The following is a 13,016-nucleotide window of genomic DNA, read 5'->3' as shown; positions in this document are numbered from 1 at the left end:
TGGGCCCAGAAGGACAAGCAGCAGCTGACCTGGAGGTCCGGCTCACTTGTCCTGCTGCCAAAACTGCCTGACAAAGGTCTCCAAGTTCAGGGGCTCTTGCCACCCAGCCCTAGCCCAGCTAGCATGCTGGGGGCCTCAGAGGAGGTGCAGGAGGTGGACACACCCAGAGTCTGAGCTCCAAGGGGCTGGATCAGTGAGCCACTGGGCCATCCCGCCAGCCAAGCTCTCCCACAGGGAGCTGGAGGCAGAGAACTTGGAGGACAAGGCAAGATTTGAATCCAAAGGGTTTTTTCCCCCTGCTAACATTTACTGAGCTCTTCCGACCGCTTGCCAGGCACCTAGCACTTGAGACATATTAGATCACCGAGTCTCACAATGACTCTATGAAACTGATCCTTTACGATCCCATTTTGAAAGGGCGGATGAGGCTTCCAGAGATCAGGGAGCCTGCCCAAGTGCCACGGTGGGGAAGGAGCTCAGTCCAAGTCCTGTCCAGGCGGCAGGACCTCAGAGCACGTTCTCCACCCCACCCCTCCCGTGGCCTGAGCACCCCGGCCTGGAACCCGCCCTGTGGCCAGCAGACAGGCAGGCCAGCTCCTGGGCCTGTGAGCAGGCTGGAAGCCAGAGGGAAGCCAGGCGCAGAGCTACTGAGTTAGAAGGTTCTTTGTAAGGAGTGGGTGATGCTACAGTTTAGATACGGTTACTCAGGTTGAGACTTGACTACTATTGTGGCGGGGCTGGGCGGTGGGCCCTGCAGGGGTGATTAGGTCACTGATTAATGCCTTTCTCCAAGGGATGGTATTAATTTGGGAGTGAGTTCATTCTCAGGAAAGCAGTTTGTCATAAAACAAGGCTGCCTCAGATTCTGTCCCCTTCATATGCACATGCTTCCCCTCAGCTCTTCTGCCATGTTAAATAAACTTCTTGTCTTTATAAATTATCCAGTCTCAGGTACTCTGATAGAGCAACAGAAAACAGGCTAAAACAAGTGAACATCTTAGAAAAAGACTGAGGTTAGGTGAGAACTTCAAAGCCTTGACTGAGATCTTAAGCTGCAGAAATTTATATAGTAGAGATTTCATTCTGCTTGTAATTTTTATTCCACAAGTTTTCTTTCCTCCTTTTCAAATTTGGAAGAATGGGGGAGGTGCTGGGGATTGAACCCAGAGTGGCTCTACCCCTGAGCTACATTCCCAGCCCTTTTTATTTTTATTTTGGAGACAGAATTTCACTTAGTTGCCCAGGCAGGCTTCCAATTTGCAATGCTCCTGCCTCAGCCTCCCAAGTTGCTGGGATTACAAGTGTGTGCCACCACACCTGTACGTTTTTTTTTTTTTTAAGTTCTTCCAAGTTGGGCACAGTAGGGCACTCCTGCAATCCCAGCAACTTGGGAGGCTGAAGCAGGAGGATCACAAATTCGAGGCCAACCTGGGCAATTTAGCAAGACCCTGTCTCCAAAAAAAGCAAACAAAAAAAGGTGCTTGCTTTGGCAGCATATATACTAAAAGTTAGAAGGATAGAGATCAGCATGGCCCCTGTGCAAGGATGACGTGCAGATTTGTGAAGCATTTCATATTTTTAAACAGCAAATCCTACACCACGTACCAGTGTGATGCACCCCCCAAAAAAAAAAGAAGTTGAAAACAAAAAAGGGGACGCAGCTCACTGGTCAAGGCCCCTGGGTTCAATCCCCAGAACTGGGGAGGGGTGAGTTTGCCAATCTTAACAGGGCTAGAGAGAGGTCAGGGGCTTGGGTCTACATTAGGCCTAAATGTGGAAGGATGGGGGGTTGGCAATGCAGGAGGAAGTCAGGGTTGAACTTGGCTGCAGGGGGCCGCTGTGCCCTGCAGACACGTTTATTCAAAGCATGCTCTCTGTCCACCACCTCACCTAACTCAGACATGTCACTCCCTGGCACCCCCTTTTTCTAAATATTTACTTTTAGTTGTAGATGGACACAATACCTTTATCTTATTTGTTTTCACGTGGTGCTGAGGAGCCTCGCATGTACTAGGTGCGCCCTCTGCTGCTGAGCCACGACCCAGCCCCTTTGGTCCCCTTGTAATCACATAATCTTTTCTTCTGCCATGATGTCTCCTGTCCCAGGTCCCCAAGAGTTAGGAGCCCCCTCCCCTGACAGACCCCAAACATGGCCCACTGGATCACCTACACCCCTGTTTCCGGCCAGAGTCCCTTGGCACCGACTCAGCCACCCGCCATGGGAACTCCCGGGCTCTACACCACCCAACTGGCCTCCCAGCAAATAAACCGGGCATGGGAAAGGGGGAGGCAGGGAAGGGGTGTATGATGGAGAGTCGGGGAGAGGAAACCTAAGCAGGTGCAGCCTGCACTTCCAAGCCACTCTAAGACATGCAACAGGAGCAAGTCAATCCATCACCACCGGAAGAAAGGGCGAACACAAAGTGTATCTACAGACAACGGCAGGCTATTCAGCCTGAAAAAGGAGGAAAATTCTGACTCATGCAACAACATGGAGGAACCCTGAAGGCACCGAGCTAAGCAAAATCACCAAACGCAAAAGGACAAAAGCTGTCTGATTTAATTTGTAGGAGGTCCTAGAGTAGCCAGACTCGTAGAGACAGAACGCAAGACGGTGGGTGCCAGGGTGGGGGCGGGGAGTGGAATTTGGTGCATAATAGGGACAAAGTGTCCACTGGGAAAGATGAACACGTCCTGGAGATGGATGGTGGTGGTGGGCGCAGAACAGTGGAAACAGCGGTGCCACTGAGTTAGACACTTAAAATGATCACGATGGCAACGTTTATGTTAGGTACAATTCCAATAATGAAGTTAGAAAAAAAAAGAAAAAGAAAGAAACAGGGAAAGTTCTAGGAGACCTCTGTTGGAATCGATGCACACAGTCTGAGCTTGTGTGCACCTGTGAGCACAGGCCATCGGAAATGTCTGGAGATTGAGCTGGGAATGGTGGCACACATCTGTGAACCCAACTACTCAGGAGGCTGAGGCAGGAGGATCGCAAGTTTGAGGCTAATCTTGGCAATTTAGCAAGACTCTGTCTCAGAATAAAACATTGAAAGGGCTGGTGATATAGTCCAGGGGTAGAGCACACCTGGGTTCAATCCCCAGTACTGCAAAGAAAGAAATGTCCAGAGCTGTTCAACACAGAGATCAAAGGCCCAGACAGACCTAGGCTGGTATCTGGGCTCTAGAGATGGGTGGGGGGCTCACAGGACCACTCCCTGAGGGCACAGAGGAGCAGAGTGAGCCCTGCAAGTCCTGGTCAGACTTCTAACCTGGGAAGGACTGGTCGTCTGCCTGGAAACCCCAAAAGACTGTGATTGTAAAGACCCCCTGAGGCTGTTGAGAGACACCGGGATGAAGCCACTTCACAGGCGCTGTCTGGGGACGAAGGACAGCAGGCCCACGAGAAGCCAACATTTCCAGAAACCCTAGCAGCCCCCTCCTCCCTGTGTGCAGAGGACCGGTCACTCCACCCAGACCTGCAGGCTGGGGGTGGTGACAGCCTGACGAACACAAAAATTTAGCTGACGTTGATAAGTGCTTAAATTGGATAACATGTCAGGTCTCATTTACATCAATTCTCCCTCTCTTGGGTAATTCTCTGATGCTCAACAAGATGGAGAAGAGCGAAGAAGAGAGAATTAGCAGGCAGAAGACAAGAGGATGGGCAAGGAAGACTGAGAAGGGAGTGGGGGAGGGGAGGGGGGCTGGACGAGACAGAAGGTTGGACCGTAGGCCCTTGGTGCCGGCCACCTGCTGCCTCGCTGTGCTAGCACCTCCCTGCCTCACGCGGGTGTCAGGCTGTGGACTGTGTCTCTCCTGGCCAGGCACAGAGGACAGTCTGTTCAGTTCTGGCCGTCCAAACCTCCAGCACCGTGGACAGCACCCAGCACAGAGCAAGTGCTCATTAAATCCAGCCAGCCTCTCGCCATATCCTCAGGCTCCACATCCACCCATCCAACCAAACACAGGTGGGAAATATTTGAGAGGAAAAAAGATGTGTCTGTATTGAACATGAACAGATCTTCTTGTCATTATTCCCCGAATAATACAGCAAAAGGACTACTAGACAACATTTGCACTGTGTTAGTGTTGTAAGAAATCTAGAGATGACATAAAATGCACACAGGGGTGTGCACCATTGATACGCAGTATTATGTCATTTTACGTAAGAAACTTAGCGTCACAGGTTTCGGTATGGGAACATCCTGGAGCCAATCCCCGCAGACACTGAGGGATGGTTGTAAGTGTCGTGTGGTTAATAAAAGGCACTTCCGGGACTCTGGAGAGAAGGGAGCTATTTTCTTGAAGGCAGACAGACACCCACTGTGTTAGGGGCTGTGCTAATCCTATTTTTTCCTCTCAATGATCCTGTGTAATTGTCCCTTTCACAGATAAGGAAACTGAGCCCACATGCGGCGAGTGGCAGAGCTGAGGGGTGTCTCGGTCGGATGCCAAGGAACACGGTGCTCTTTCTGCTGTGAGGGAAGGGACAGGGTGGGGGAGGACTGGAGGAGGGTGCAAGGAGCCGCCGCTGGGAGCAGGACAGAGACCAGCTAGAGGGGGAAAGAGGCAGCAGGGCAGGTGGTCGGTGGCCAGGGAGGGGAAGGGCCAGAGGCCTCCTGACCTTTGCGCCCGTCCCTCTGGAAGTCCACGTGGCACCACTCGCCGTCGTTGACCTTGCGGCTAGATGCCCGGAGCTTGATGCCCCCTGAGCCCATGTCCAGCAGCAGATAGAGGTAGCCATCCAGCAGCTCCATGGCAAAGTAGTCGGCCCGCTGGGCAGAGCTGTGGCCGCCCGCCCCGGCCCCCGGCCGCCGGCCCTGGCTGAAGAGCAGCAGCCCGTTGGGCTCAGTGGTGCGGAAGTCCAGAGAGATGGAGCCAGTGCGCTTGGCGCTCCAGCGGGGCAGTGCCACAAAGGCCTCGGGACTCTCAAAGGTCACGGGGTCCAGAGCAGCCACATCCTCGCAGCGGAATGACAAGTCCCCCTGCAGCTTCATCTTGGGGTCCCCTTCCTTGGCCAGGCGGGACAGTTCCAGCTTGAAGTCATTGTTCTTATAGACCACCTGCAGGAAGGGCGGGAAAGGCGCTTAGGGCCTGGCCTCTCCTGCCCAGGGGACCCCAGCACCCCACCCCCGCGGCCCCTGCACAGTGCCCCCAGAGCACTCGGCTTGGCCTCTGTTCTAGAACTCAAACACAGAGGCTGTGCCCAGCACACCCCCTTGCCCCATTTCCTTCCTCGGCCCCGGCACTGGCCACAAGCTCACCCTGGGGCTCTCAGGGCCCACGGACTGCCGCTCACAATCATGCAAGGCAGCAGTGACCGCTCCCAGCAGTGACCACTTCCTGACCAACGAAGCTCTGGCACTGACACTCTCATCTGCTCCTCACAACCACCTTAGGAAGCAGGTACCACCATGCGTCTGGACACAGGGCAACTGGGATTCGGGCTTGGCCAAGGTCACAGAGCTAGAGAGTGGAAGACTGGAGACTGGAACAGCCTCCAGCCTTCACAGCCGGCCTTCCCTCAGTTCCACAGCTGGCTTTGAGGGTCCTCTAGGGGCTGGGGCCGGGGGGCCTCCCAAGGACATGAGAAGAGACGTGCCTCTTGACCCAGTCCACGGGCCTTGGGTTTTGAAGAGGGGACGTGTCAGAGATCCCAGGCAGCTGGCCGGGCCAGAGGAGCCACGCAGTTCCTGGGCCGGCCACAGCCCTCCCTAGACCTACTCACGTCCTTGAGACAGCCCATGAAGTTGTTGCTGACGGGCGAGCCCGGCAGGTCGGCAGTGTTGGGGCTGCCCCCAATGTAGAAGAAGTCATCCGAGCCCAGCATGGTGTAGTCCTCCTGCGTGTAGCCTGTGGTGGTCAGGATCCCGTCCACCGAGATGGTCACCTGCCCAGCCCAGGGAGGGGAGAGACAGGAGACAACCGGCATCAACTCCCTGGGAAGAGCGGAAGGCCGGGCAAGGGAGGGGCCAGGGGGCGGCGGGGGAGGGGGACCCCCATTTTTATGTCTGCTTGTCTGGGAGGAGGAACAGTGGGGGAGAGAAGGCGGGGGGAGGAGAGGCAGCACAAGATTTGATGGTCCAGGTGGGCCAAGGCCTGGCCGGATGCCCGTGGCTCCAGCTCAGCAGGCAGGAGCCCCAGGAAACTGTAGCACCCACAAGGCACCAGGAGCAGCTCCGGGAAGGTGCTCAGAACAGGAGAGGGGACTCCAGGACAGGGCCCCACTCAATGCGTCCCCATTCTTCTCCTCTCCACAGCATGCTCTGGACACAGGTGTGAATTCAGAGCTCCTTTTAGGAGAGGCTGGCGGGATCCAGGAGGCTGAGACTCACCTGCAGCCCTCCCCTGAGGGTGCCGCGGTCCTTCGTTCCTTTGGTCCTAGCCCCAGTGACAGTGGAGACTGCAGTGGGAACCCCGGCTCAGATAAGCCTGGGGAGTCCTGGGACTGGGTTGCATGACGTCCTTTGGGGCCGACTGTCACCCCCGCCACCCAAGTTCCCAGGTTCCCACTTCTCAAGGCTCTTTACAACTTGTGCACCCTTTCTTTGTGTCCGCTGTCTTCCCTGACACCTGGTCACTCCATCCTAGGGAGCAGAGCAGGACAGGGCTAAGTGCCCTGTCCCAGGGTGGGAAACCCAGCAAGAAAGCAAGATGGTGGGCCGGGGGGGGGGGGGAGCACTTGGTGCTCCAAGGAGGCATCTGGCATTGCCTGGGGAAGGCAGATGTGACCTTGGGGGAAGGGCCAAGTACAGACAGCTCTGTCCCTTTCCCAGGCAAATGCGCACCTGGCCCCTGCAGAGTCACAGGAGCAGCCTGCAGACACCCAGCAGGGCTGCAGGACCTGAGCCCTTCTCCAGGAAGCCTGCCTCGGAGGGATCTTGGGGAGCTGCTTCACGGGCCATAGCTCACCCCTTCTCTGGCCCGCAAGTGTGCTTCAGAATCCCCTTTCCAGGCAAAGTCTGCATATTGGGGCCTTTCAGTCACATTTTGTGATGTCCCCAATGACACCAGTCCATACGCAGGTGCCACCAGCCACCTTCCAGCACCTGGTCTTCAGGTTCCTTTGTCTCAGTTGGGGGCGGGGTAGGAACTCCTGAGGGACAGGGAAGGACCTGGGCAGGGGGAGTTCCCCGTCCTCCCCAGAACCCTGGAGTCCCCCTCGCGCTTGCCTGGAGCCTCAAGGTGGTGGTGGGGGCTGAGCAGAGCCAGGGCTGAAGAGGCACCTCCTGGGAACCATCAAACCTTGTGCAGAGGTGGGAGCTAGCAGGTCCAGGACAGAGCGGGAAGTGTCTGTCAGGGGCAGTCTGAAAGCGTCTGAGTCTGGTTTTGAGGGGAGGGCTGGTGGGAATCATTTATTCCCTCTCCCCTCCACCTGGCCCTGAGGCTGGGAAGGGGGTGGGTCTGGGTAGAAAAGGGAGGGTCAAAGTATTAGTCACAAAAACATGCACAAGAGGTTAGACTGGGTGGAGAGGGGCTGGTGGAATGAAGAGGGGCAGGATGAAGGGCGGTACGTGACAGGAGGGCAGGACGAGGGAACAGGCCTCTCTGGGGCAAATCCACCCAGCCACCACCTCCACCGCTCCTGATGCAGGACTGAAAGGCCCGGAAGTGGGCGGCTACAGTTCCTGAGGCTGTGACTCCCGCAGGGGAAGCACCGGGCCTGACGTGCCCCTGTAACCTCACTAACCCCAGCACAGTCCAGGGGACGAAGCACGAGGTCACTAAGGGACACATCACCTGTTCTCCACCTATAGACCCAACCCCTCTAAAGCCTGTGACTTTGGTGACAGAGCCTCCCGCTCCCAGCCAGTGTGCTCAGTCTGTGTACCCCTGCTTCTGTCCAAAGCCCCTCAGAAAATCGCTTCAGGCCCCTGACTGGGTCCTCCCTCCCTGGCCTCAGAAGCCAAGGCACCACCATCACGTGGGTCTCACCCCACTTCATTTGCCAAGGTCAAAGCTGCCCTCTCTGAGCTAGAAGAGCTTGACTTGAGCCAGGTGGGGAGGCCCATGAACACCCTCCCCAACAGGCTGGGAGCATATCTCACCTGGCCCAGTGGCTCTATGCAAATCACTCCCATGTGGTGGCCCTATTGGAAAAGGGCCACCCTGACCACCCTGTTATGGCCAGGGGTGGGGGGAGGGTAGCAGAGGCCAGGGAACAGGAAGGTGCACTGAGGAAGGGGATCAGCCTGGTGGGGTGAGGGGAGATAGAGGGGGAGAGGCCGTGGGGGAAGAGGAAGCCGAGGGTGGAGGGAATGGAGGGAGGTGTCTCGGGAGGACAGGGAGGAGATGGCTTGGATTAGTAAAACCCAACTGTTCCCTCAGACAAATCAAAGTCCAGACACAAAAATGGCAGGTTCGTTAGTAAAAGCAGGAAACAGGGGAATCATTCCCCCATCCCCCTCCCCCCGGGGGGTTCTCGATGCCCCTGCCCCCCAACCCCCCCACGCAGCTTCTGAAAGGGGTGGGGCCAGCAGGGAGGAAAGGGGGGGGGCTGTGCGACACAGAACAGCCCTGCAGCCGGGACCCATGCAGGTTAGAGGAGCAGGTGGGGGCCAGGCCCAGCAGGACAGGCCAGAGAAGGGCAGCCGCAGGTGAGCAGGCATGCAGGGCAGGGGAGCTCGGGGGCGCAGAGATGGAGGCGACAGAGCTGTCGGGGTGCGGGAAGGAGAAGCTTCCTTCCACCGAGGGAGAGAGAGGAGCAACCGCTAGGACAGAGACACTTAAGGGTTAAGAAAGAAAGAGAGGGACGTCCTCCTCAGCCTCCTCACCAGCTGGCCACCCACTCTCACCACTGCCCATTCGCCAGTCCCAGACACACCTGCACACACACCACATCCACTGAAGGCCACAGGGAAGCCTCGGCTGTCCAGAGAGCATCATCGGGACCACAGCTAGGACCCCAAGACACCACAGGCTCCACACCCAACCCACACCAGCCCAGGAGGTTCTGAGGAGGCCAAGGGGATGAGGCAGCACATGGGTCCTGGAAGAGGGCAGGGTCCCAGAAGCACAGGAGCCCCCAGCCCAGGCCCTCTGCACGCCAGGACCTTTGCACACCCCACTTAATTACACTGGGTAGGAAGGAAAATCAGGTCCTGGTCATCCATATCCCCATAAGGGTGGATACCCCACGTCCACTGTGCCCCAGGAAGAAAGGCTGAGGAGGAAGGGAACCTCTGCCGTTATCCAGAGCCTTCCCAGTTGCCTACCATGGTCTCAGGGACACTGACCTCCCTACTCTGGGGAGAATGAGACAAGGACAGGTGTTTTAAGTTGCAGACAACCGAATGGGCTTCTCTGACTCCCCTTGACAGCAAATGTGAAGTTGCATGGATGGGCTTTATCACCTCCTGTGAGATTCACAGTGGTCACCAAATTCTCAGAGGGGCCCGTGAGCCTAAGTTAAGAAAAACTGGTCCACAGAAAAGTTCCTGGAATCCCTCTTAGGATGGAGTTGGGTAGGAGTGGGGGCTGGAGACGGGGGAAGAAGGAGACTAGGAGCTGAGTGTCACAGCTCTGCTAAGCATTTAGTTTGGCCACCTGTTTGGGGGTGACGGGAGTGGCTAAGGACAGAAGCCATTGGAAAGACACACACAGACATAAACAGCCCTAAGTGAACCTGAGGTCTGGATTCCAGAGAGCCTGGGAGCAGAGGGGAAAGAGTTCAGGTCAGAAACCCTGAGCACTCGGTTAGCCTGTACCATCTTCCAGAACCATCTCATTTTACGTCTCTGACTCCCCTGTCTTCCAGGCTCGCTCTGAGCATACACTGAGAGCTAGGTGAAAGGGTCAACTGCATGGGCCCCAGTGAGGTGCTTTCTCTGGGCCCCAGATTCCTCATCTGTTAGGTGGGAACGATCCCTGCCTCCCGCCTATAATCCAGACGTTCATCAAGTCTAAACGATATGCAAAATGTGAAAGTTATTCAAAGACCCTAGTGTGCAAAGAACCATTAGTATTATTACAAGCAGAGTCCACTGGCCTAACCATACTCAGCCCACACCTTTCTATTAGATGGTCCTTTTCTGCCTCCCTACTCTGTTCTCAAGGAGAAGGGCCCAAATAACCAGAGTCCCTGTGAAAGGGTTAGTAAAAATAGATACAAAACTCTGCAAAACCCCCTTCTGAGGGAATCAGAGCCTGCTGGTCCCCGTCTCTATTGGTGCTCTGCTCTCTGCCTCCAGCCTGGGTCCTTAGAGCCAGCTTGTGAGGCCACCAGAGGCAATGGGCTCTGTTCATCACTCAGTGCTGTCCAGGCAGGGAGGTGGGGATTTTGGAGACTCAGAATTTAGCAGGGGTTTTCCTTGCCAGGACAGACACCAAGCAGGGTTGTGACTTCTTAACCAACTTAACCAAGTCATTCATCTGCCCTCCTCCTCCCAGCCCAGTTCCTGACGCATTCAGAGGTTTCTTGCTGTTATTCTGGGAACGTTTCCTAATGAGGGAAGGACGGTAATAGGATCTCGGGCGGGGCAGAGATGCTGTATTCTCTGGGGGCTGCTATGGAGAGGGAATCACTTCTTCCCACAACATCCCTGACCTGGAGACACTGAGAAGATCAGCTAACACTTCACAAAGCTCAATACGATTTTTATAACTCCCTTCATAGAGCACAGTATTTTTTATGGGCACTGCCCCCACTTGATCTTCACACTGACCCCATGAAATGAGCAATGCGCATCTGTGGTCATCCCATTTGACAGATGAGGAAACTGAGTTTTTGCAGCTTCAGCCTGTGTGGTCAATTTTCACCAAATTGAGACTAGACAAAGGATCGCCGAGTCCCATTCTAGGATGGTATTCCCCAGGTGCTTGGAGCGTATCACGTGGATGGACCATGCCTCTCTCTGTCCCCAAAGCCACAGGTTGGTTATCCAGTGCAGCTCTACATAGAAAGTTTGAAATATCCACTTGTGACAGGTAAAGGCCTGAGCAGGAGGGCAGCAGAGAACTCCTAGAAGCAGTAGCTGGAGGAACAGAGGGGAGGGCAAGCGCTGGCCCTGCCACAAAGCTCCAACTGAACTCTGGGACACCTGGGAGAGGCCACAGGAGGTCTTAAATGGGGGAGGGTTGGGATGGGGCACTAGCCTATGTGGGCGTGGGAAAACCCAAACCTACAGAAGTGTCAGGAAAGGCCAGAAACAGCCTCAGAGGTGGTGCCTCCCGGGAGGCAGGGGCAGTCAGGCGGGGAACCCCAACCCTGACGCCTCCCCCCTCCAGCCATTCAGCCATGCAGACCTGGGAGGCTGGGCAGCCAGGCAGCTGCCCCAAGCAGCGTCCGCCCCTCGGGAGCAGACACGTCCATCTGCAGGGTCCCCAGCCTGGTGCTCAATCACTCTGCATTATTAATAGGCGATGACTAACCGGCCGCCGTGGCAGAATCGGAACTGGGCAGACATGAGGGAATCCCAGGGGATCACACACTCAGAGGCAGCCCGCGGGCACACACTCAGAGGCAGGCTGGCAAGGAGCACACAGCCAGGCCTGCCCACCGTGGCACCCACACTCAAGGGCCAGTCCCCACAGCCCACCCCCACACAGAATCCCTCAAAACCCACCAGGATGCAGCCCTGGTTCACACCCTCGCTTACGCATGCAGACACCAGCAATCGCCCAACACAGCACAGCTTCCCACTAACACCCCTAAATGTCACACCAACATTTACACACAGTCACACCCACACACCAGCACACACCAGCTGCCTTTACACTGACACCCACACCAGCATTCACCGGGACCAAGCCCAACCCAAACACAGGCGCTTGGCAAGGACCCGGGCAGCCCACGCAGCCCCGCTTGCCCCTGCGGGACCTCCTCTCACTGCCCTCACCAGGGAAGGAAGCCAGCCCTGTCAGAGGCCATGCGGGAGAGGCAGGGCACAGAGGGCCGGGCCGGGAGGAAGACAGTGTGGAACACAGTGTTAGTCAGAGCCACGGAGCATGGGGACGGGACGCTATCCCTGGTCGGGGGAAGAGACCATTCATGCCATGCAAAATGTGGGGAGAACAACCGAACCGGGGGGCCCTCAAGGCTGAGAAGTGAGGGAAGGGATGTCACCTCTCCCCTGGCAGCCAGCGGGGGACAGTCCCAAACTGGTGAACTGAATGAGGTCTGGACTGGTCCCAGAGCCAGTGCTGTGTCTCCCAAGGCCGACCCCCTCCCCTGGGGAGCCTGCCCAGCTGGCTGCACGGTGGGTGGCACCCCCAGCCCCTCCCTCAGCCTGAGGGGCCCCGTTGGAGCCACGGTGAGCAGAGCGTAGCATGTCATGGGATGGTGTTTTCCATGGATTTTCAGGAGACCAAGAAAGAAACGAAATCAAAGAGAAAATACAAAGGAGGGGAGAAAAAAGAACAAAAGAAAGCAATCGAAATAAGCCGCTGGGCATCGGGGCTGGTCTAACCAGAGCCGATGGTGGGTGCTCTGGGCCTGCCCCAGGTCGGTGCCTGGAGTCTGAATTCGGGACGGAGGGATCATATGGGCAGGGCCAGGCCAAATTCCTTGATGTCCATTTGTCTTTTGGATTTGAGTTTGGACCAAAAAAAGAAAGAAAAGGGAAAGAGGGAAACTCAAAGAGAGAGAAGCAAAACCTAAAGATTGTCCAGGACGCAAAAAAAAAAAAAAATCAAAAGAGCAAAACAACCAAAAAAAACAAACGAGGAGAGGAAACAAAAAGTGGGAGAATCCAACAGTTAAAAAAACCCACGGCAAACCAAACGGTAAGACAATTAGAGTGATATCTACCAGATAATGCAGTTTGTTTACCATAGCGTGTCCAATCCCTGCGTGCTTCACCGGAGATGGGGAGGGGGGTGTCAAAAAAAACAACAGAGACAACAACGAAAGAACAGAACGAAAAGAAAAGGAAAAAAAAATGACCAACTGTGAAACTCAAGGAAGGAGGAAAAATATATATCCATATATATTTGGTTGCTCAAACCCTCCCGCCTCAGGTTCAGCAGTGTTCAGTTCAAAGAAAATCAAATTAAAATGGGAGGGGGAGAAA

General features: G+C 55.6%; 1 protein-coding gene and 1 non-coding gene across 41 annotated transcripts in view; one reads left to right on the top strand and one right to left on the bottom strand.

Annotated features, from left to right (window-relative positions):
* The window catches only part of Nrxn2 (neurexin 2), a 104,894-nt gene that overhangs the window by 50,868 nt on the left and 41,010 nt on the right, over positions 1-13,016 (bottom strand). For 16 of the 40 annotated variants that reach the window (XM_058579490.1, XM_058579510.1, XM_058579502.1 and 13 more), the window contains 3 exons: positions 12,755-12,799; positions 5,735-5,896; positions 4,631-5,069 (listed from right to left, as the gene is read on the bottom strand). In XM_058579490.1, the coding sequence (XP_058435473.1) occupies positions 4,631-5,069; positions 5,735-5,896; positions 12,755-12,799 (646 nt within the window). The remainder of the gene's footprint in view (positions 1-4,630; positions 5,070-5,734; positions 5,897-12,754; positions 12,800-13,016) is intronic. The other 24 variants (XM_058579499.1, XM_046445345.2, XM_058579514.1 and 21 more) reach the window with 2 other exon arrangements.
* LOC124093368 (U6 spliceosomal RNA) lies at positions 1,478-1,580 on the top strand. The gene has a single exon (XR_006851939.1). It is a non-coding gene; the product is annotated as a U6 spliceosomal RNA (small nuclear RNA).

Source organism: Marmota monax, unplaced genomic scaffold, assembly GCF_021218885.2.
Source record: "Marmota monax isolate L192 unplaced genomic scaffold, Marmota_monax_Labrador192_F-V1.1 WCK01_AAM20220418_F8-fsc00038, whole genome shotgun sequence".
NCBI lineage: Eukaryota > Metazoa > Chordata > Mammalia > Rodentia > Sciuridae > Marmota > Marmota monax.
This window is presented reverse-complemented; position numbering and strand designations above follow the sequence as displayed.